Source organism: Drosophila obscura, unplaced genomic scaffold (genome assembly GCF_018151105.1).
Source record: "Drosophila obscura isolate BZ-5 IFL unplaced genomic scaffold, ASM1815110v1 contig_25, whole genome shotgun sequence".
Lineage (NCBI taxonomy): Eukaryota > Metazoa > Arthropoda > Insecta > Diptera > Drosophilidae > Drosophila > Drosophila obscura.
Window position 1 is genome coordinate 863,466 of NW_024542812.1, and position 21,063 is coordinate 884,528.

At 49.2% G+C, this 21,063-nt stretch overlaps 5 protein-coding genes across 5 annotated transcripts in view; 1 reads left to right on the forward strand and 4 right to left on the reverse strand.

Moving 5' to 3' along the window:
- Positions 1-4,111: 4,111 nt before the first annotated feature.
- LOC111076345 (adenosine deaminase 2) lies at positions 4,112-5,997 on the reverse strand. Its single transcript, XM_022370093.2, has 2 exons — positions 4,895-5,997; positions 4,112-4,825 (listed from the first exon to the last, which is right to left on the reverse strand). The coding sequence occupies exons 1-2, from the start codon at positions 5,882-5,884 to the stop codon at positions 4,208-4,210; spliced, it is 1,608 nt and encodes a 535-aa protein (XP_022225785.1). The 5' UTR covers positions 5,885-5,997; the 3' UTR covers positions 4,112-4,207.
- Positions 5,998-11,502: 5,505 nt separating this feature from the next.
- Positions 11,503-12,504, reverse strand: LOC111076344. Its single transcript, XM_022370092.2, has one exon. It carries the CDS (start codon positions 12,332-12,334, stop codon positions 11,615-11,617), a length of 720 nt encoding a protein of 239 aa, XP_022225784.2. The 5' UTR covers positions 12,335-12,504; the 3' UTR covers positions 11,503-11,614.
- A 21-nt stretch (positions 12,505-12,525) lies between these two features.
- Positions 12,526-13,402, reverse strand: LOC111076343. The gene has a single exon (XM_022370091.2). The coding sequence runs from the start codon at positions 13,294-13,296 to the stop codon at positions 12,526-12,528; it is 771 nt and encodes a 256-aa protein (XP_022225783.2). The 5' UTR covers positions 13,297-13,402.
- Positions 13,403-16,416: 3,014 nt separating this feature from the next.
- On the forward strand, positions 16,417-20,110 carry LOC111076329. Its single transcript, XM_022370077.2, has 7 exons — positions 16,417-16,504; positions 16,577-17,391; positions 17,450-17,727; positions 17,807-18,143; positions 18,208-18,818; positions 18,892-19,444; positions 19,506-20,110. The coding sequence occupies exons 1-7, from the start codon at positions 16,479-16,481 to the stop codon at positions 19,793-19,795; spliced, it is 2,910 nt and encodes a 969-aa protein (XP_022225769.2). The 5' UTR covers positions 16,417-16,478; the 3' UTR covers positions 19,796-20,110.
- LOC111076330 (spondin-1) overlaps positions 20,111-21,063 on the reverse strand; it is a 44,290-nt gene continuing 43,337 nt past the window's right edge. The window contains exon 6 of the mRNA XM_022370078.2: positions 20,111-21,042. Coding sequence (XP_022225770.2) covers positions 21,024-21,042 — 19 coding nt within the window. The 3' untranslated portion in view covers positions 20,111-21,023. The remainder of the gene's footprint in view (positions 21,043-21,063) is intronic.

A 21,063-nucleotide genomic window follows, 5' to 3' on the forward strand; every position in this document is an offset into this window, starting at 1 on the left:
AAAGGGCAAATTGCATGGAAATTGTGAGATATAATTGCATTGTTCTCTCCACAGCCATAATTCTGTTGCCTTGTTAATCTCCCGAAACAATAAACATGATTGTGAGGGTCTCCCATACATACTCGTAGCTGCAATCGAAAGTGGCCAAAAGCCATTTATTCTCATTGCTAAATTGATATCCGATTTAAAATCCAATTAAAATGTATGTGATTCGCACTGGCATTAATTGAAATATGCCAGCCTTTCCACCATATTAATCTCATTCGTTTGGAAAACACACTAATCTAAGCTTTAAAGTATCGTTTTTATGACAAGGCAGACACTCAATGATTTGTATATATTCTTCTGTATTAGTATAAGGGATATAGAAAAGATACATAAATATAATGGAATAATTCGAAGCACATTCCTGGTTAAACTTCCTTTCTAATTTTAGATCTAGTTCTTCATTATAGCAGATAAGTTAGAATATTATTTGAAGTTACACAATACAATATTTCTTGTTTTGTTAGCCTCTTGATATGTGATGTGAGGCGCCACTCAATCATGGTACACACATAAATTATTTCCCTGTTTGTTAATGGATAAATGTTGCACTTCGTCAACGCAGCTCTGCCTCACCGCTTCCATATTTCCAGCTCTAACACCACCTACACCTGCATCATCTTGTTCTCTGTCCTTTGGTTTCACAAAGGCTTGCCTTAGCTTGGCGAAACTGACACCAGCACGGCCACGGACACACACGGACACACGTTCCTTTGCGTACAATGTATTTACATAAAACACGCATATAGACAACAAGTAGAGTGGAGACTCAAAGCGATACTGGAGATGCCACTGGTCCTGATCCAGCGTCATGTGCAGCACCATCTCCATCTCTATTTCCAGGTCCTTCTACTGCTGCACATCGAAAAATTCCAGTCTGTCTGCATATTTCAGACTTTGATCATTCGAAACGATGCCATTGGGGGGATGGACAAACAGGAGAAGTGTAAGCGACTATGCCAATCAGTTGGACCAAACAGCAGCCAGTACCCTGCAGTCTCTGCCGTCTCTGCCGCCCCATCCTTGGCCAATGCTAATGTCCTGCACATAAGCGTTATTATGTGGCCAGTCACTGACCACCCACTGCCCCATCACCGGTCGCTGGCCCATCTCGTATGCAGTAATCTAATCATCATCAGGCACATCTCATCGTCGTCATCCGCTTGTCCAGTGCAACATATTGACCAGCACTTGTTTGTTTTTTACACCCAGCACTTGTCCATTCGGGGGTATGTTGGACTCATTGGGGTCTTTGCATTCGACTTTTGTACCCAGGAAGGGTAGAGAAATGGAAGAGGAGAGTTGGGAGTCTTTGAAGGAGCGAGGGAGCTACTTTTCACCTTTTTAGTGGATAAATAAAAGGTATCCTTGACTCGAATAATCCTGTCCTTTTCGATTCTGCTTTTGGCATTTCGATCTCTCTCTCTAGCTCATTGTGGCTCGTCTTCTGGCCAACTGTGGATAAATTTATGCACATTATTTGTCCTGCTTGGCATGTCGCGGTGATTTTTGCTCAATCCTTTTGCACATTTCCAAATGCCATTTGTATGCAAACTAACTGCGCTTTATGCCGCTATGGTCATCATCCATCCCATCCCCAGCCCCGCCAGGATGAGGAGGATTTGGTAGTTGAGCTGCCAAAGCAAGACGTCAAAATGCAGCAGAGAAGCAACAGGGATGGAGGGAGTATCCAGGGATTGTGGGCGGTTGTACGTAAGAGAGTATTTGTGGATTTATGGCAGTTCAGGATATGAGACATTCGATATATGTATGCTCGAGCGTGTGCGTGTGGTGTGTGTGTGTGGGTGGAAATATGAAACGGCAATGCGACAGTTTTTAACATTGCATTGGCCATCTGTAATGGATAGGTTTGGAAATATTTCTGTGAGATTTGTGTCCCCCTCAGCCATAGCTGATGGCTGGGAAACATTTGCTATTGGCTGCACGGATTAATTACTAAAACGTTCTGAAAGATTTAAGATAATTCTTCAACAAGAAATGTGCACTTTATGGAACCATGAAGAACAAGAAGATATTTTCCACAGAACGTACAGAAACCTTCAGGGTTGGCCCCACAGTATTTGGTCAGTGAAATAGTAGTGTGTTTTCCTTATGTCATAGTTGGGGATTTTTAACTCCGCTTTCGTTCTGATGTCTGATGTCTGGGCCTGGTGACTTTGTGGCTGATTCGGTTTCCTGTCTCCACTTGAGCTTCGGTTGGGGGTCTTCACTCTCTATTGAGCTGCATTTGACTTTTTGTTTGACCAATCGAAAGCGCTGCCATGGCGAGAGGAAGCAGGTCTCTCCAAATCGATTTGAATGGCACACAGATCTGTCTACAGCTGCACCGATTCCCACAACGATTCCCACACCGATTCGATGCTGTTTGCTGCCTTTTAATATACACACGAGTATGTACATACGTACATATGTATGCATGTTTATGTACAATGTATATTTTCGATGCGAAACATTTGCATATTTGATTAATTTGTTTAGCATTTTGGGAGCAATTTATATTCATGAATCTTCGATCTGTCTGAGTGTGGCATAAATGTCTTTTGGCCTCGTTAAAAAGTTTTGCATTCACTTCTCGCCGCTGTCTGCCAACCATCACTATCCAATCTCCGTGAAACTGTCTTGCCCTGTGCCACATATATTGTACAATGTACATGGATGCCCCGCAGTGTGGCTCCAATTAGAGTTTGGCAGTTTGAATAACTGTGGCTAGGGAGGAGGGCGTGTCCTGGCACTGTAACTGTCAAACAATAAATGAAGCGAAACTTTTTCGATAATTGTTGATAATTTTTTTGTGTGGTTTCGGAAGGAAAAATTGGAAGAAGTAAGCAAACATTGGATGAGAAGGCTGCACGTAAATACCCTTACACTACGTTTGTAGCACATACAAATAAGCAACGAAATATGTATTTATTCAGATGGTAAAATTAACTAATTGTTCGACTTAAACTACACGAAAGATCAAGAATATATGCGTATTATATGCATATACATATCAAATGAAAATCGTAGTACACTTTTGCCAGCGAATAAAACACAAATAGCCGACAAGCTGAGAACTCTTTCTATCTCTCTTTGTCTCTCTCTCTCTCTCTCTCTCCTCTCTTTTTGTCTCCCTAATGTGCAACAGCTGCGGGCAAAGTTTGACAAATAATAAAGTTTTTAATTATAAGCAATGGCAGGCAAGGCAAGGCAAAAAGTTTCCTTTCATGATCGCATCGAAGAGAAAGACTTTCTCTCTTTCTTGGCCCCCCCCCCCCCACTAGACAAGTGCAAGAGCCCACAACTTTTGCATGTGTGTGACGGGAAGGGGAAGGAAGAGTCGGTGGGTGAAATGGAAGTCAATGAAATTAGTGCCGGCAGCATACAACATGAAACATGTCTCAAGAATACAATCGTAGGAGCTGAACACACAGTCGAGCGGAAGTGTTTGTGTCTGTGACATTTGCATGACCTCTTCCGCAACCGAACCCGAAGCACCCACTATTCGCCCACTCCTTCCGGCCCCGTCTAGGCCAACACCGAAGTGTGCTATAAAAAGTTGGGCCAGAAACTTATTGGTTTGCCTCTGCCTCTGCCCGAAATAATCACGAAGCGGAAACTCAAACAATTTGCGCCGTGGCTGAAAGTGCAGTTCCTCCGGTTCAAGCTCCAGGTTCATCCCGGCTATTTCCGTTTTGGCCATGGGGATCTGGGCGCACAGCCATGCTCCGTGCGTGAGGGGGAAAGTTTTTGCTCCGCGAGCAAAATTGCGTCATTTCAGGTGCCATTCCCATCAGGTTGTGTGAGGTTAGATGGGGAAAGGGAAAGTAATAGAGCAGCATGACTTATGGGGAGGGAGGAGAGGAGGCACTTTATGTAATTGGATAAGCCCGGGTTTCCTCCAGTTATGGGTAACATTGTGGTGTAAGCGGTTTACCGCCGATAGTTTCCCATACAAAAGGAGGTACGCAACACTCACAATAACAGCAGCAAAGCGGCTATAGATTATAGAATCTATAGAAGTCAGGCATTCCCAAAGTATGCCTGGAACTACAACAGACGATTGCAACATTCCTTTATAATTATGGACTATGGGATCCGAGAGTACGAGTACATTAAAAATGATTCTAAATATAGCTACGATTCCCTTAGATTTTTTCTATTATTTACTTGGATTGAGAGTCTTGTCTTTGTTCTTGACAACATCGTTGATCCACTCCTCCCAGTTCTTCTTCCACTTCTCCATTGCCGTCGCCTTGGCCTCGTCCTTGAGCGCACTGTACCGGATCGAGTTCTTGGCGATGCGCTTGAGGAACTTGAGATCGGCGTTCATGGGCGCAATGCCCAGGAAGGCCATGTAGTAGTCGTGCGAGAGCGGCGAGGCGCACCAGAATGCGGGACTGCCCGAACAGATGACCAGCGGCACATTCTCGGCGATCAGCGTGGCCGCCGGATGGTTGCGGTAGTCGGAGCCCAGCTGCAGCACCTGGTTGGAGACGGGACACACCTCGAGGGCGATGTTCATGTACTTGGCCAGCTGCATCAGCAGCGGATGCTTGGTGATCGTGTAGCCGTGTCCGATGCGCTTTGTGCCCAGCATTATGGCGTCGATCAGGTTCTCGTCCACGTGGGAGCCGTACCAGTTCGTCTGCCCCGCATGGAAGTAAAAGTTGATGTTGTCTGGCAGCTTGATCAGCTCCTCGACGAATTGGCTCAGCGGATGGCCCACATCCTCCTGCCCCACCAGATCGAAGCCAATCACAAAGCCGGGGAACTCTTTCTGCACAGATACAGAGGGGAAGATTCAGCCTTAAAAGTCTAGACCCATCGGGTGTGATCTCTCACTCACATTCAGCTCGGTGCATTGCTTGACATACTGTCCCACGACCTCGGGCTGGACATGCCGCAGCGGGGCGTAGATGAGCTTGGAGCCGATGAAGTCTGGATGATCCTTCTTGAAACGGCCTAGGACATCCTTGTAGATTTGCACGGTCTCGCGCACAGGCAGCTTCTGCCCGTCCAGGCAGTACAGCTGTGGCAGCGTTGTCCGCACCTCCATGTACTGCACGCCGTCGGCGCGGAACTCCTTCAGGGCCTGGTAGTAGTAATCGCCCCAGACGGGGGCGTACTGGATGAGGCCATCCAGCAGATCGAATATGCCCATCATGTGCCGCCAGGCCTCGGCGTTATTGCTGAAGCTGTCCTTCTGATACATGCTGAAGCGTCCCCGCAGATACATATTGAGATTCTCCTCGCCGCGCCGCTCGCGCAGCTGCTCCATCGTCTGCCACTGGCCGTCCGGAAAGAGCCCCTTGGTGGGCTTCTCCGGGGCGAATCGAAACTCGGCCACGTGGCAGCCCTCGTTGGTGGTGCACACCCACAGATGTTCCTTGTTCATCAGCGTCATGAGGTAGTCCGTGCTGCACAAAGAGGTGTCGTGCACCTTGAGGGCCGCCCCCTTGGGCATCTTGGTCAGGATATTGAAGAGCGGCGAATTGCGGATCTTGTGCAGCACCTGGAAGATGTGGTGGCCCGGTGCGAACTTGGTGGGATCCAGGATGCCCTTCTGGTACTCCCGCTTCTTCTCGCACATGATCACCTCGTTGGCGACGCGCTCCTGCAGCGTCAGCTGGATGTCGTTGCCCACTCCCCTGTACCGCTCGTAGGAGATGAGAATGTCGCGCAGTATTCGATACTCCTCGGGCGTGCTCTTGCGCAGATTCGTCGCTCCAAGGATCTCGCCCAGCGACAGGGCACCCGTGATTTCGTGTAACAGACGGCAGCTGGTCCGCTCCACCAGACTGGCTGTCCTCGGTCGCCGAAACAGGCAAACAGCCATCCCGCCAACTAGGAAGCTTCTAGGGGGACTAAAGTTAAAGTGAAGTTTGGGAAATTTTCTCGAATATTTAACATATTAGAAAGTCAATTTTGTGGGTGCCCAGGAAAGCAGAGATGTTTTGATTCATTAATTTCCATGGATTTGGTAGTTTAAGTCGGGTATTTTTTGCACTAAAAACCTTTCGCAGCACCCTGGGGCTCACCGTATTCAGTTATTGTGAAGCAGCACTCCAGACAGTGTTTCTCTTGCACCAAACTCCACTACCAGCTACCAGATTTATACGAGTATGATGCCCAAAGGCTACACAACAGCATCTCCTTAGCCGCACCCTGCCTCCCCATCGCTGATTTGTCGGGCCAACAAAATGCTTACACTCTGAGCTGTGGGAACTCGCTGGGCTGGAGAATACGAGTATTCCATATTATATTCAGCTTAAGTGGTTTTTGCAGCAGTCTTACATTACTTACACACAGCCAGAGACAGCTATGTGGCATGTGTCTCTTTGGGGCACGTCTTTGTCGGGAGCAGAGAACTGGCCCCGCCTTGCCCCAAGGCCCATGAAACTTTTCAAGTGTTAACGAGTTTGGCTGCACACATGTGTCGATTGCATATGGAGTGCACTTAGCTCGAAAACTTGAACGACATTTAAGCATTGGCCGATGTCAGTGTTGCTCTTCGCCCCACCTCTTACCACGCATCATGTTGCAACAGCAGCAGCAGCAGCAACAGCAAACGAACACGAAATGAGTGAGACAAGTGGCAAACTGATATTCCTTTGCTTGTTTGGCAGCAAACGAAATTTGATTTTATGCGAAAACAATTTGCATCTTAATTGACTGCCACATACCATGCCACATGCAGCAGTCTACAGGAGCAGGCTGGTAAAAGGGGAATGCCAGGAGTCTGTCAACGATTAATCAATGATGTGGCCAGAAGCAGAATCTATGGCTGGAAGAGTTCTTCGTAATTACTTTTGATTGTTTGGCCTCAGAGTTTTACGGGTATTTATTTGAATATTTTGGATACCTTCAGATGTTTCTTTAAATGTTCTTGAATTAATGGCGTAAGAGCCATGCTCGGTAATTTATTTATTCTGGTAAATCCAAGAGATTTTCCTGCCCTTTTGCTATCGTTTCTATATGTATCTCTATCTCTCTATATGCGTCAGATATTAACAAAATATTTCTTAAATTTGCAGCATTCCAATTCAGGGGGGAATTCTCATTCATTCTCATCCACCCACCCGCTGCCATATCTCTGGCCATTCAAATGGAGCTGCTCGCTCTGGAAATATGTTCATTCCCACATCCACAGACCATTTTCCGTTTTCTTTGTCTGTCAGCTCCACGCCCTCATCGCCAAAACACATGCACCACGCCCATAGAGAAGGCGTCGGTTACATCTCTTTTCCCATTTTTCCATCTTTCCATTTTCCTTTCCTTTTCAGATGTTTTTTTTTTTGTAGCATTTACAAATTATGCTCATATAAATTTTTATAAAACATTTCTGCCGTTGCCATTTTATTTTATGTTTCTTTTTGTTACAACTGCGACTCACACCCATACCCACACACACACACACAAACACATAAACACTCCCACACAGCCATGGAGAACATTGGCGCACAAAAGTAGGCAACGAAAGGCGGCAAATGCCTTCTCCTGCGCTCGGGGTCGGTCGGTGGCAAAAATGAAGAGCAATTCACACTTGAAAACTTTCAACATGCGTTTTTAAGTTGCCCCAAACAACTATTATAGGGTGTTCTCTGTTGGCAGATACATATACTCCCAGTCCCAGTCGCAGTCGCTGTTGCTGTTGCTTGTTCCTTCCTGGGTTTTCCAGCTGAACCTCTGAATATTAAGCGGAATGTGTTTATATGACGCAGTTTTCGTAGGCCATAAAAAAGGGTTCGGTGCGGTGCGCCTTTGGCCTGTTTATTTGCTGGCTAAGCTGGCTAATTTAATATGCATAAATGCCGGCACATGTTTCATAAATGGCATTTTAAAGCGGGGTTCGGTATCCAAAAATGGCTTCATTATCAGGGCTCTCTCTTTATCTCTCTCCATTGGAATGCCCTGAAATACATGTATGGCTGAGATGTGTGTGTGTGTGTGCTTAAACTTCCGGGATATGCAGTCGAGGCCGGATGAGAACAAATGTATTTCCGCCTGGTAACAGGGGCAGCAACAAAACTGTTGCATGTTTGTGTCCTCCGGCAGAGATTCCCAAACAATGGACTCGGAATTAAATGCCATAATTAAACCGACTGCCGCCAGGCATCAGAGCCCTGGCGATAAGCCATAGTCCGGAGTTTGGAGTCTGCGGACCTCAGTCCACGGCCTGACAGTTAGACGCCGAGCAGACAACAGCTGTTTAAACTCTTTGCCACAAAAGTGCCACTCAGAGTGAGTTTTCCCGCACCCCCTGCAGACCCCTGGACACTTGTCTGCCTTGGCACTGAGACAATGGTGTCCCTTCTCCGTTACTCTCATCCCATGCTCATCCGCGGCTTGTGCCTGTCATTTTTATCTTTTGCCATTGTCATTCGCACAATGCCCGAAAATGGGTGTGTGTGTGTGTGTGTGCCCCTCCCACTCTCTGTCAGTGTCGTGTCTCTCTTTGTGTGCTTCATCCTGTTTTCGGTATTTCATCAAATTGATTTGTCTTCAAAGCCCTACCCTACCCTACCCTACTCCCTGCCAACTCTAGTAGCCACCCACTCTGTGAGGCAATTTACATTTTGAGGCATTTGAATTGCGTGGCACGTTGTTGCCTATTCGAATTATGTCAATAGAATCGCGTCTCCAATAAATGTCAACGGTGGCAGGCAGGCACTCGATTGATGGGACGAGTAGACAGAATAAACAGCCACGCAGCAGCTTGTATTTACTGCTGCTCTGCTGAAGCAGTACTCTGTCGGAATATTAGGTGTGGAAATGTGTTCAGTAGTGAGCCACCTTAGCTATAGTTTTTTTGAGGATATATTTTAAGCCAGGCTCCAGGTGCAGGTTATTGCTCCCAATCATAAATTTCCTCCGACATCAAACGTTCACCCGACTACACATTCGAACGCCCGCCCTTTAGAATACCCTAATACTTGACTACACTTAATTGTCAGGTGCGAGTATTTCCTTAGCTCTCGGGGGTTAAGTGGCTCCATTTCAGACAGTTAAAATCCCCGCTGTGCACTTGGACCCCCGCTCGAACGGGCATAGAGCGTTTTGTTGGCATTGCCTGGTTAACATTTAATGGCCACACTTTGACTAGCCAAATGGTGGCCCTAAGTCCGGGACTCGCTTCGAGACAACATGTTTACGGCACTTTACGGCCATTGCCATTCCGTTGGCTGCACCCCCAGGCGATGGCGGCAGCGGCATGGGGCAGGGCAGCCATTAGAGTAATAAAAAGAAATTATAAAATAATATTAACAATCCAGCAAAGAACGGCAAGCCATTTAGAGCCGGACATGGAGCCAACAAAGTGTATAAAATGTAGTGAAAAAAAAGGGAATACCCTTGGCATTTTACATTTATGGTTATGTGTGGGTGCTGCTGCTGTTGCTGCCACATATGTATGCACATGCTCCCTGCCACTCCCTCCCAGCGGTTGCACAGAGCCTGCATTAAAAGAGCACGTGCAATTAAGACCAGCAGCAGCAGCAGCAGCAGTATCGTCCTTGTCGTCCAACTAATTGGCCAAGCTGTAAAGCAAAAAGCAAAAAGGCTTGGCAACTTTGTTGGTCCATAACTAAATTTGTTTGTTTGCTGTTGTTGCTTGCCCTGCCTAAGGCTGGTCCGACCGCCCGCCCACTCATACGGCTCCTCCAACAATTCTTCTACGTAACCTGACCACAAAAAGCTTTTAATCCTGCGAGCAACTGCGGCTACAGAGTCGTAAAACCTTATCATAATCTACATACTGCGAGCAAGAGTAGGAGTACGAGTATGGTTATGGATATGGATATGGATATGGAGGGGATGAGTAAAGTCTATGCGACTATGGAGATAATGTAATGTATGATGCAGCTTGCAAGATCTAAAGAGAGATTATAAAAATCAGAAAGCTGAAAGCATTAGTTAGAATATATCTCTTTCTGGGGCTAAGCCCGCTCTCTTTTGACGGTCGTTTCTGTAAGCTCGCTCTCCTCTGATTACATTTTCTCTTTGTGATTCTTAGATTTGTCTCTTTTGCAACAATGGAAGCTCATAAATACTTTGGCTACTCTCTTGGTGATGGCTTTTTAATCGTTTATTTGCATGGATTGTTTCGGAATACCATAACCGATTTTCAGCAACATTTATACATAGAGTAAACACCATTCGCAACACTGCAGCAAGCGCTGTGTCCTTTCAACACAATTCATGGTGACATATATCTCACTTAACATTCCATACAACACATGCCCCAACACCAACACCAACACTCGCCCACATGCATACATTGGTATCTATTACTCAACAAAAGCCACAAGCCGACACAAACAAGCCATTCATGGGGATGGCGAAAAAAAGGCAAAAAATAGGAAGAACTTTTATAATAAAATTATTTGTTTGGGCACAGAAATAGACAACTTTTCAGCCATACATTTCATTTGTGCGAAATGTCACTCCAGGGCATACTTTTTGCCAAACAACAGCAAGGACAGCAATAGAAGGACCAAATGTTTGGCAAAATTCTCTCTCCCTCCTGTGCAGTATGTATGTATGAATGTGTGTATGTAGGTACTGCTCTTACAGGTCTTTTTGGTTCCATTTCAATGCCAGGCCCAACAATTAAACACTTCCTCGGAGGAGCAACGCAGAGGAGCAGCAGAGCAGCAGAGCATCAGTGGGAGGAAGTAGGGTAAACATTTGCATTTAAATAAAAATAAAAATGCATTGCATTTTGTTGGCGCTTTTCATTAGCCCATCGCTCTCTGCTGTCTCCCGTCTCCCGCCTCTGGCTCCCTCTCTTCTTTTGCACTGTCATCTGCCTTTGTGTGTACCATCTCTGTCTCTGTCCCCGTCTCCTTCTCTGTCTGGCACCCAAAGTGACTTTCAATGTAAACGTCAGAGCTTTGTGCCGTTGACATTTGTACGCCGCCAGACGACAGGGGCCGCCGGAAAGGGAATGGAAAGAAAAGACGACGACGGCAACAATTTACGATAAACATCTCAGCGGCATGCAAATCCCTTTTAGGAATTGCACGGCAGAGCACTCCAGCTGAAGAGCTGCAGGGAAAAATGAATGCAGAGGTGGCGCAAGTATAGCACAGAGGAGGACACAGGGCGACGGCATTCAGAGGATTTTGCTGACGACCAGGAATTAACCATCAAGCGGAATCTGCACTTTACTTCCCCGCATTCCATTCGAGTTGCGAGTTGCCATTTTAAATAAAACATTTAAAGAAAACTGAGGCAAAGCTGCCTTTATTCACACAAATCACAATAAAAGGCAATTAAGCTGAGAGAAAACACCAGTCCAGGAAGGGGATATCTGTACCCCACCGCTCTATGTTCCAAGGAGAATAGTTCCAAGCTGGATAAGCCAAAGAGCAAATCATGGAATCTCCATTTAAGCAGATTAGTTGTGAAGATCCCATTACGATTCCCCCCTCCCACACAATTCAACAACCACCACATAGATGACATGCCAAATGGTTTTATTTAAAATTATGCCAAAATACGCCTCTTCCTTCGTTTGGTATCCAGGCCAGTTGTTCGGGCTCAGAGCTTCCCTGGCGCATCGCGCTCACCAGCCCCTGTGCTTTCTCCGCCAGTAGGCCCACATGTCGCAGATCGAGCATTTCATGGCGGACTCACAGACCGGAAGCGGCTCCAGGAGCGGATGCTTGCGACACTCCGAGAAGCTCGGGTACTTGGTGGCTCGCTTGGTGCAGCACGAGGCCCGTAAGTAGAATTCGCACGAGGGAGGGTTCCGTGCAGGTCTGCAGTGGGGCGCAGAGAACTTGCAGCAGGGCATGACGCATGACTGAACGTCCATCAACTGATCTGGCTTGGCACGGGCTCTTACGGTAGCCGGTTCTTCCGGCTGGCACGCCGTCTGGGGCCTGTACATCGTGACGCGGGATCGTCTCGCCCGCATCGGATAGATCCTCTTCATCCGCACGTAGGGCAGCGGCTCGGGATAGCACTCCGACCAGTTGCGCTGATACCTGCGCTTGGCCTTGTCGCTCGGCTTGTATTTGGTGAGGTCCCGGGGCAGGGGCTCGTGGCCACAGGGATCGTCGTCGCACACGGGCGCCACGATCCTTTGCGGGCATTTGTACTCTGTGCGCCGCAGGGCCATGTAGCAGGGCAGCACGAACGCTTTTTTCTGCTTCAGGCGCATCTGCCGCATTTTCAGCTTCTGTTCGGTGGTGAGCGTCCTGCTCAGCACAGACGCCGTGTGGGCGGGCATGGGCATGGGAATGGCCAGCAGCCGTCCCACAAGGCTTTGCAGAATACTCATCACAGCGGCGTGTACAAACAGGAATTTAAAACGGTATCCAAAAGCAGCCAGAAACGGGACAAAGGAAGACGAGAATTTTGAGATGTTCAAGACCCAAACGACAACATCTGAGTGAGCCGAATCGGTAGCTATCAGGGGCTGGGCTAGGAGCTGTACGACTGCGCCTACTAGAAGCCTTTCACCAGTCGTTTCTAAAGTCGCTTCCTGGAGTAGTTCATCATCTCGCAGAGTGTGGATGCCAGGCAGCGACACTCACAGGGCTTGGCTTCATTCCGCTTGTGGAAGCACTCGGAGAAGCTGGGGTAGAGGGTCAGACGTCGCCGGCATTTGGATAGCTTTCGGGCGCGCCGGCAGGTGGTGTTGCCGGCCGGAGGCGGACAGTGACACAGCCTCGCCCGCGGGCACTTTCGGTTAATGTAATCCGCCAGCTTTTTGCATTCGAGGCGAACATGGACGTGGCACACCCTCTTGAGGAGTTCGTCGCACTTCTTTTTTGGCGTCCGCTTCGATACTTCCGCCGGCAGGACACGGATTTTGCGTCTCGGCTTCCTGTAGACGCACTCGGCCCAGTGCTGCTGGTAGTCGCGGTGCAGGCTACGACTCGGCCTGTACATGGTTTTGTCGAGGCGCTCCCCGCACGAGTGGAGACACTTGACCGAGGGTCTGTACGGCGGATCGCAGCGCATGTAGACACCCAGCGAGCTGCGCGGCTCCATGGCCAGCTCCTCATCCGTCTTGCATTTCGTCGGCCGCTTAAAGTACTTGGCTCTAACTACGGCAACGGGATGACACACGGGCTTGTTGACCGCACGAAACTTGCAGCTCGGAATCGGCTCCCAGTCGTCGCCGCTATGGCTGCTCCATCCAGCTTTGGCCATGATCTGGACCCTGTGCGTCGTGGCGAGTAGGCGCCGCATTCCACAGAGAAATTTGCAACGGATGGGAACGGCGTTGATGAGCATGACGAGGACCTTAAACGAAAATTTTGACAATGCAGCCCGAAACTACCGGAATTCCAGTTACAGATCTCAGCTGTGGTGTGTACAGACAGTTAAGTGAGTGGTAGCCCGATTGATGGTGTGGAATCGGATTTGGGAAAAGGGCTAGGGCGATACGGGGGCAAGTATTCCCCAGGCAAGCATAGGCAATTGAAATAGCTACGATTCAGACATGAAACATTCAATTTTGGTAGACTAGAAAATAATGAATCTTGTCTGTTACTCGGGAATCTCCTATGGTATTGCTTTCCGTGTATTATCTTATCTATCTAGGCCAGGGGTCGGCACACAGACTCACACATTTTTTTGGTGCGTTTGTGTGCGAAAACAACAGACACGAAGTCAAATACGTTACTTATTTCTCTGCCGCTGCGAAAGCCGAAGAATTGTGCATAGGGCCCATGAATGCTTCTCTGCTGCTGAGGCAAGCGAGCAGAATATGAAGCCGTTTGTGCATAGCCCGAAGCACTTTTCTCTGCCGCTACGTCATCAGACAGAATAACGAAACCACACGAAGTATTTACGCTGTACGTGTGCCGACTGCGCTGCCGGAAATTTTTTCCTATGCACAGTGCATACGACGCTGCCGGCCTCTGATCTAGGCCCTTTGTATTTCTCTCCTTCTTGTATGTCTCATCTCTTTTGTCGTCTGTATACTGTGTACTGTACCATGCTCTGCGATGGTGAGTATGATGCAATTATACAATTCCCTCTCTTTCGGTTCTTATACATACTCACACACATCCAATTCATCATCACTCACACACCTGCAGTCACAGTGAAGTTTTTTGCTGTAATTGCATTTGTACGAGCAAAATAGGCCCCGAAAAAAAAGCGCAGTGCGAGAATGGCCCACCTTGTATATTTTCATAATGTTGCTGAGTGTGCGTGCGAAGTGATTGATATATAATTAAGAATTGCCTCTCAGGCAAATTAGCTTAGAGCTTAGCACAACTGGGAGAGCAGTTGCTTTCTAGAGTTGGAGCCCACACCGCCGTAATGCTGCAGTAATTAGCCAATTGCGTGGCTCTTGTTGGAAAATGACGGAACAGCAAAATAAAACACTGACCCGGCCTAAGCAAAATATCTCTTAAATTAAAGTGAAACCAGTAACTATGTAGTATTTTATTTGTTTTTTTTTTTGGAGGCGGCTTTGTGATTTTGTAACATGTCGCAATAGCCTTGACAATTGGCCACCCCCCTCCAGCGGAGGAGCTGCGTGCTCGACCCAAATGGATTTTCCTTGTTGATTCTCGTTCGTTTTTTGTGAACGCTTCGCTGCCTTGCCCGTAGCGGTACCCTCCGATTCGGCGGGTCCTTCGGAACAACAATACTCGTAATAAAGAAAAAATAGACATCACAAGCCTGCAAGCTGCATGCATTTCCCCTACGCCTACCCCTACACTCTTTCCCCTCTTGCCCTTCTCGGGTGACTGTTTAATGCAAACAGAGCGCAGCGGCGAAACGACAGTACGGAACGGAACGGAACGGAATGGTGGATAAACAAAGGGGTGGGGGGTGGGGGTTGGGTTAATCCAAAAAACCTCTGAAGCTCTCAGGGCCGTTTTCGCTTTTACGCCGATATTTTTATTGGACTCCGCCAGTGTGCACTGGCCGTGCATGCATGAGGGCCCCCACCCCTCATAAAATTGGGTCAATTGCCGTTAACAATTTGGCAGCGCAATCTTTCGGCCGTTTCGATTTCAAGGCTTTCTCGCCGCCCCTCAACCTCCCAAGCCCAGCCTCTGGCCAGCCTCCGCTTCAGATCCAATCACAATCTCAACCAAAAATACAAAAAAATGTTGTGGGGTGGGGTGGGAAACAAAGGGCATAAAAAGCAAGCACGTACGAGAAAACCTTTTGAAAAAACAATTTCCTCATAGAGTTGTTGTGAAAGCAGAGGGGCCATGAGGCGCGAAACTGGCGCTGCACTCCTCCAGCCCCTCCCCACCAAGTGCAGGCTACAAAAGGGTAGCAGAATGGGTAGGGGGAACTGGCAATGGTTGTTAAAAAGCGAACGCTAATTAATTAGAGCATTTTGTTTGTTATTCATTTGAAAACTTTGAACTTTTCGAGCGGCAGTGGTTGCGATCCACTTCAGAGATGCTTTAGTTTCGGTCAGTCCAAACGATTGAGGGGAGCTCTGAATGGGTAGGGACGCGACTCATTAAACTTACAGCTGGTCCTCCCTTGGATCACCTTTCATTTCCATTTCCATTGAATTTAGTGCGCAATTTCCCAGAGGGAAAGTCTTAAACTGGAGCAAGGGATCTATAGAGACTTTCTATACAGCATTTTTTCCCCAAACTATTCTCTCTTAAGATAGCTGCTTGGATTGTTCGGCAAACAAATTCAAGAAGTGGGAGCTGTACAGTGCAAATACGAGTATGTACGAGCATCCAAGTGTATTGCGCTCTTTCTTGACTTCTGTGTTGCCTTTGAGCGCGGCTGCAGATTGAGTAACTGGCAGGAACAAAATAGGAGCACTCTCTCTGGAGCAGCTCCTCTTAAAGCACAAATGCACTCCCGGGGCTGGTTTTGTGTGCTGCACTGTGAAAGTTGGCAGTGAGACTACGACGACGACGACGACGACTACGGAATGATTTCATTTACTTGCAATCAATGAAATTGCACTGATGCAATTTTGTTTTGGTCCAAAATAAACAGGCAACTGGAAGGGGAACAGCGGGGACTCCGATCTCTGGGTGCTGGGACTGCGATTGAGATGTGCGACTCGTTCTGGGAATAGTAAAGAGAAGGGCGGAAAAGTAACAGAATAAGCAGAGCAGTAAAAGCAACTGCCAATAGAGTGGGCAGAGTGGGTGGCAGGGCAGCAGGGCAGCAGGGCAGCACGGGAACAACTGTCTGTCACGTGCGTGTGGCAGCCAGGACAGCAGTTGGTAACCGAGTGGAGCTAATGCTCGGCGACAGGCCAGCCAGCGGAACTGGAGCGTCTCTATTCCCCCAGCTGGCGGAATTTCTCATATCGCAGCCAGACACGTAGACGACTGTCCCGCTCCTATACGGAAAAGTTCGCGCTGAGGCATTGACATTAGGACTGGGATTCTGTACGGATATGGGATACGGAGACAGTCAGGGAGAGATTTGTGAAAAATGTCAGGGAAACGCTGCGCCAGACTCGAAAAATGAGTAGGAAGCGGAATCGAGGTAGGTGAGTGTGTCCGTCCAGGAGCACGAGCCAGTCGAAATAACTTCCCGAACGTTGCCTGCCAAAATCCGACAGCCCAACGCCAACACAGGATGAGGAGCAGCCGGGGACAAGTGGGAACAGTGGGAGCAGCAGGCAAAGGACGTTGACCGGAACTGGACTGGGGCAGGAACGGAGCGTGGACCAAAATGGGGAGCGAGCAGACGTCCCAGATGAGGGTGAGTCAAGCCACAGGGTGCCTGATCCACCACCGGCCACGGTGGATTTCGTAATCCCCACAGATCCGCCGCCCACGAAGAAGCGGAATCGGAGTCTGAGTCCGACAAAGGCCAGAGCCTCCATGGACTTAACCCATCATCAGCACCCTGTCGTCGCGGAAACGGACCGACCACACATGCTCGACTTTCAGCTGGAGAGCGATCCACGGCCCAAGCGGAGGGATACCGACGCCAAGAGCAAGACGCCTAAGAGGAGGATTCGGGTGCCCCATATCCTGGTGCAGGCAGACGCCCCCGAAGCGCCGCGCCTAATGGACACTGGAGTGAGCACCGACTCGCAGCGAGTGCGGAAGGCGCCATCTGCCATCGAACCCATCTCAGAGCTGCCCTACGTGGAACCAGTGTACATCCTGGTGCAGGCGGAAAGGCCACAGCCGCCTCGACTGGTGGACACGGCGGTGGGCACCGATCCGGGCCGAGCTCACAGTAATCCTTCAGCAAGACGGCACCCGACCAAGCCGTCTGCCCATGTCAAGGATCGCGCGCAGCCCGTCGACGAGAGCGACATCGATGAGGGGTCCAGCAATTACAGTTCCAGCCACGAGTCGGCGCTGTACGACATTGAGGACCACGAGATCCTGATCACCAAGACGGAGAAGGTTTACAAGAAGAGTAAGTCGCCGCGGCATGACATGTTCGTTGTCTAAGGGTGGGCTTTGGCTTCTTGCAGGACCCGACAAGGTGCTGCCGCTGGATGATTCCGACGAGTCGTTCGATGCGTTCAGCTCGAGGAGCCCGCAGCAGCAGCAGCAGCAACGCATTTCAAAAGACTCGCGAGCTTACGAGGAGCATATGGACTCAGATGCCCCCCCTTCGATCGACAACATGATGATGGCGCAGTACACCGACCTGAGCGATACGAGCACCAGCAGCTCCAGCAAACGAAAGGGCACCCCAGGCCTGGGCCTGGGCCTGGCCGGCAACAACCTGGCCTCGGGCTATGTCTTTGTAAGTGAGTGAACAGCGCTTGCAGTCCCGCTGAGAGTAATCCGACCAAAAACAAAACCACAACATCCCATCACAACAGATCTACATGGTGATACCGCCCGACGGGGGCTACGGCTGGATTGTGCTCGTGCTCAGCTTTCTGGCGCAGCTGATCGTCGACGGGATTGTGTTCTCCATTGGCATCCTGCTGCCCTTCATGGCCAAGGACTTTGAGGCGAACGATTCGCGGATTGTGTTCGTGGCCAGCATACAGATCGGCTGCTACTTTATGGGCGGCGCCTTCTCGAGCGCCCTGATCAACAGCTACGGCTTTCGGCCGGTGGCCATGACCGGAGTGATCATCTCGGCCCTGTCCATACTGGCGGCCAGCTTCAGCCCGAACCTGGCAATGATGATCGTGTTCTACAGCATCATTGGTAGGTAGCATCTCGCTCCCTCCCCCGAGCACCGACTATAAACACCGCAGGTCCCAACCCGCAGGTGGTCCGGCCCTGAGCATGATCTGGGTAAGTTCGCAGCTCATCATCGGCTACTACTTTGAGCGGTATCGGGCCCTGGCCAGCGGCTTCTCGTGCTCGGGCGCTGGAGCCGGCATTGTGGTCTTCTCGTTCCTCAACAGTTGGCTGGTGCCGCTGATCGGCTGGCGGAACGTGCTGAGGGTGCACGTCTGCCTGCTTCTGTGCATACTGATGATTGCCTGCGCCTACGTGGAGGTGGCGCCCACACAGGTGGGCGTGCTGAACAGACCCGCCGGCCTGATGGAGTCCAGCTCCGAGGAGTACTACGGCAACTTCTATGTGCACAATTTTCTGCGCGACTCCCACTCGAGACTGGGCTCCCAGACCATCCTGGAGACGTACGAGCCGCACCCGAAGCGAGCGGCCTTCTTTCGACGCATCTCGCCCTGCTGCACGAGGAAGGAGCAGGACGACGAGGAGCGGCCCTTGGACGAAGACCGAAACCTAGTGATCCGCACGGATCCGATTCTGCGCGAGGATCTCTTCTACACGGGCCCCGTTGAATACGACAAGCCCCACAGCACGGAGCAGGTGGAGGGCAAGGAGATGCAGCTGTTGGGATCGGCCCAGCATGTGAGTGCCTCCGCCCGTTGGGCGTCTCTACTTGGGACACAATAATCTCGTCCTCGATTCACTCCCTTCACAGACCCAAAAAGCCACCTACGGCATAGCCCATATTCAGGGCTACACCAGCGACGACAAGAAGAAGCTGACCGGCCCGGGACAGGATTCGCCGGGCAGTCCGATGTCATACGATGAACGTCCCGGCAAATCAGCTAGTCGCATTCGCATGGCCAGGAGACGACCGCTCAAGAAGCGCCACTGGCTGCACAACAAGATTGTGAAGGCCCTCAACAGGCTGTTCGACTACCACCTGCTGGAGTCGTTCGAGTTCCGGGTGCTGGTGGCGTCGGCCTTCTTCTACCCGATGGGCTTCAACATACCCTTCGTCTACTCCAAGGCCCGCACGGATATTCCGAGCGAATATGCCAACCTGATTGGACCTGCCATCGGCTTCATGAACTTTGCCATGCGCATCAGTTGCGGCTTCGCGGCCTACAAGCTGCGCGGCTGCACCACCTACATCTGTGGCGGTGGCATGTTCTTTGGGGGCTTCTTTGTGTTCATCAGCGCCTTCTTCGGCTCCGATATTGTCTGGTTCCAGCTGCTGTACGGCTTGTGCTATGGCGTGGCACCAGGTGAGCAACCTGCCCTCCCTCTGCCCACTCGTACTTACCACATCTCATCTCTGATTGTCAGCTGTGTACGCCACCCTGCGGGCCCTCATCTATGTGCGATACCTGGGACTTTCGAAGCTGACCAATGCCTTTGGGATTACTGCTCTGGCCATGGGCATGGGCGTCTTTATTGGCACCACTATGGGTGGCATTCTGGTGGAGGCCACCCAGGGATACTCGGCTGCCTTTGCCATGGCCGGGTTCTGCATTATGCTGTCTGGCAGCCTGAAGCTCCTACTGCCCACTATGGTGAGGCTGCACAAGCGGAAGCAAACGCCAAGGCACTCCTATCAGTCACAGAGGACTCAGTGAGAGTCAAAGGAACAAAAGCTCCATCATTTAGAAGGCAAAGCGACAGAACTATCCAAGAGAATTCATCTGGAACTATTCCAGCAAGGTTATCTATGGCAAAATCAAACGAAATGAGGTGGCAATGCAGATCAGTGGAGAGATATCAAAAGAATCAAAATAACACAATTTATTGTAGGCTCTTCTCAGAGAGCTCAGATTCGATGAGGATCGAGAGGCTAGTTTGGAAATGGAATCAGAGAACAGAATAAAAGACGTGCGAGTATTAGTAAGGAGAATTGTTTGTGACTCCCAAAACTCTGGACTCTGGCAACTACCAATCAGATTTCATGTGTTTCGGTTTTGTGGTTGACTTTTATTTGCAATCCATTTAATGTTATCAATTAGCTTAGTTTACATCTAATATTAGCTTAGTTGCTGAACCACAAACACCAAACACACATGCACATACGCACATACACAGTGTGTATTACACACGCACACACACAGCCCACACACACTCCGGTATACTGTTGTGCGTCTGTAGTGCGCAGTGTGGTGTTGTTGTTGTTGTTGCATTTGGTTTGGTTTTCTTTTGGGGGTTTTCTTTGGGCTTGCTCTGGTTGGGTTTCCTTGTCTTGGGTATATGCAAATGTTCACGCTTGTTGTTTAATTTGATTTGCTTTCTATGCCTTTGTACGTCTACTGTTTATCTTTTTCTTATACGTTTTGTTTTTGTTTTGTTTTTGTTTTATAATATATTCTGTTGTTGCTGTTGATTTTTACATATTATTTAGAGCTAAAGCAACTGAAAGTCGAATCCAAATGAGGCTGAAATCAAAAATAGTTAAATTTCGAACTGCTGCAGGCCTGATGTTGGGTTTCCTTCGGCCTCCCCTTCTGCCACCTGTCTTTGTCTAAATCCTTTTTGTGTTAAATATTGTCAGTAGTCTTCCCCTCCGTCCTCTCTGTTTCATATGCAATTTATTCCAGTTATCCACTCTCCTTTATCCACGCCGCTTTATCCATTCTCTGGCATGGCGGTGTTTGCTGCTTTAAAATCAATTTCGTATCGTAATCTAAATTAAAATTAAAATCTCATTTCGGTGCAGGTATCCTCCGTATCCGAATCCTGCTTCTCCTTCTCTCCCCCTGTTCCTTGGTGCTTCTTTTTGCACAGAAAAAGCAATTCTTACGCCGTAAATTAAAATTATATTTATATCGCCTGCGCCTGCTCCACTCCGGGGCTCGTTCATGTGTCGGAGTCGGACCTGCGGCGGGAGGCGGGAGGG

Excerpts from the sequence above, each read along its gene's own strand:
- LOC111076345 (XM_022370093.2), bottom strand. The coding sequence starts at position 5,884 with ATGGCTGTTTGCCTGTTTCGGCGACCGAGGACAGCCAGTCTGGTGGAG. Across the intron at positions 4,826-4,894 it reads AGCAATGCACCGAGCTGAAT|AAAGAGTTCCCCGGCTTTGT; the intron begins GTGAGTGAGAGA and ends GTATCTGTGCAG.
- LOC111076344 (XM_022370092.2), bottom strand. The coding sequence starts at position 12,334 with ATGAGTATTCTGCAAAGCCTTGTGGGACGGCTGCTGGCCATTCCCATG.
- LOC111076343 (XM_022370091.2), bottom strand. The coding sequence starts at position 13,296 with ATGCTCATCAACGCCGTTCCCATCCGTTGCAAATTTCTCTGTGGAATG.
- LOC111076329 (XM_022370077.2), top strand. The coding sequence starts at position 16,479 with ATGAGTAGGAAGCGGAATCGAGGTAG. Across the intron at positions 16,505-16,576 it reads AGGAAGCGGAATCGAGGTAG|CCCAACGCCAACACAGGATG; the intron begins GTGAGTGTGTCC and ends AAAATCCGACAG. Across the intron at positions 17,392-17,449 it reads GGAGAAGGTTTACAAGAAGA|GACCCGACAAGGTGCTGCCG; the intron begins GTAAGTCGCCGC and ends GGCTTCTTGCAG.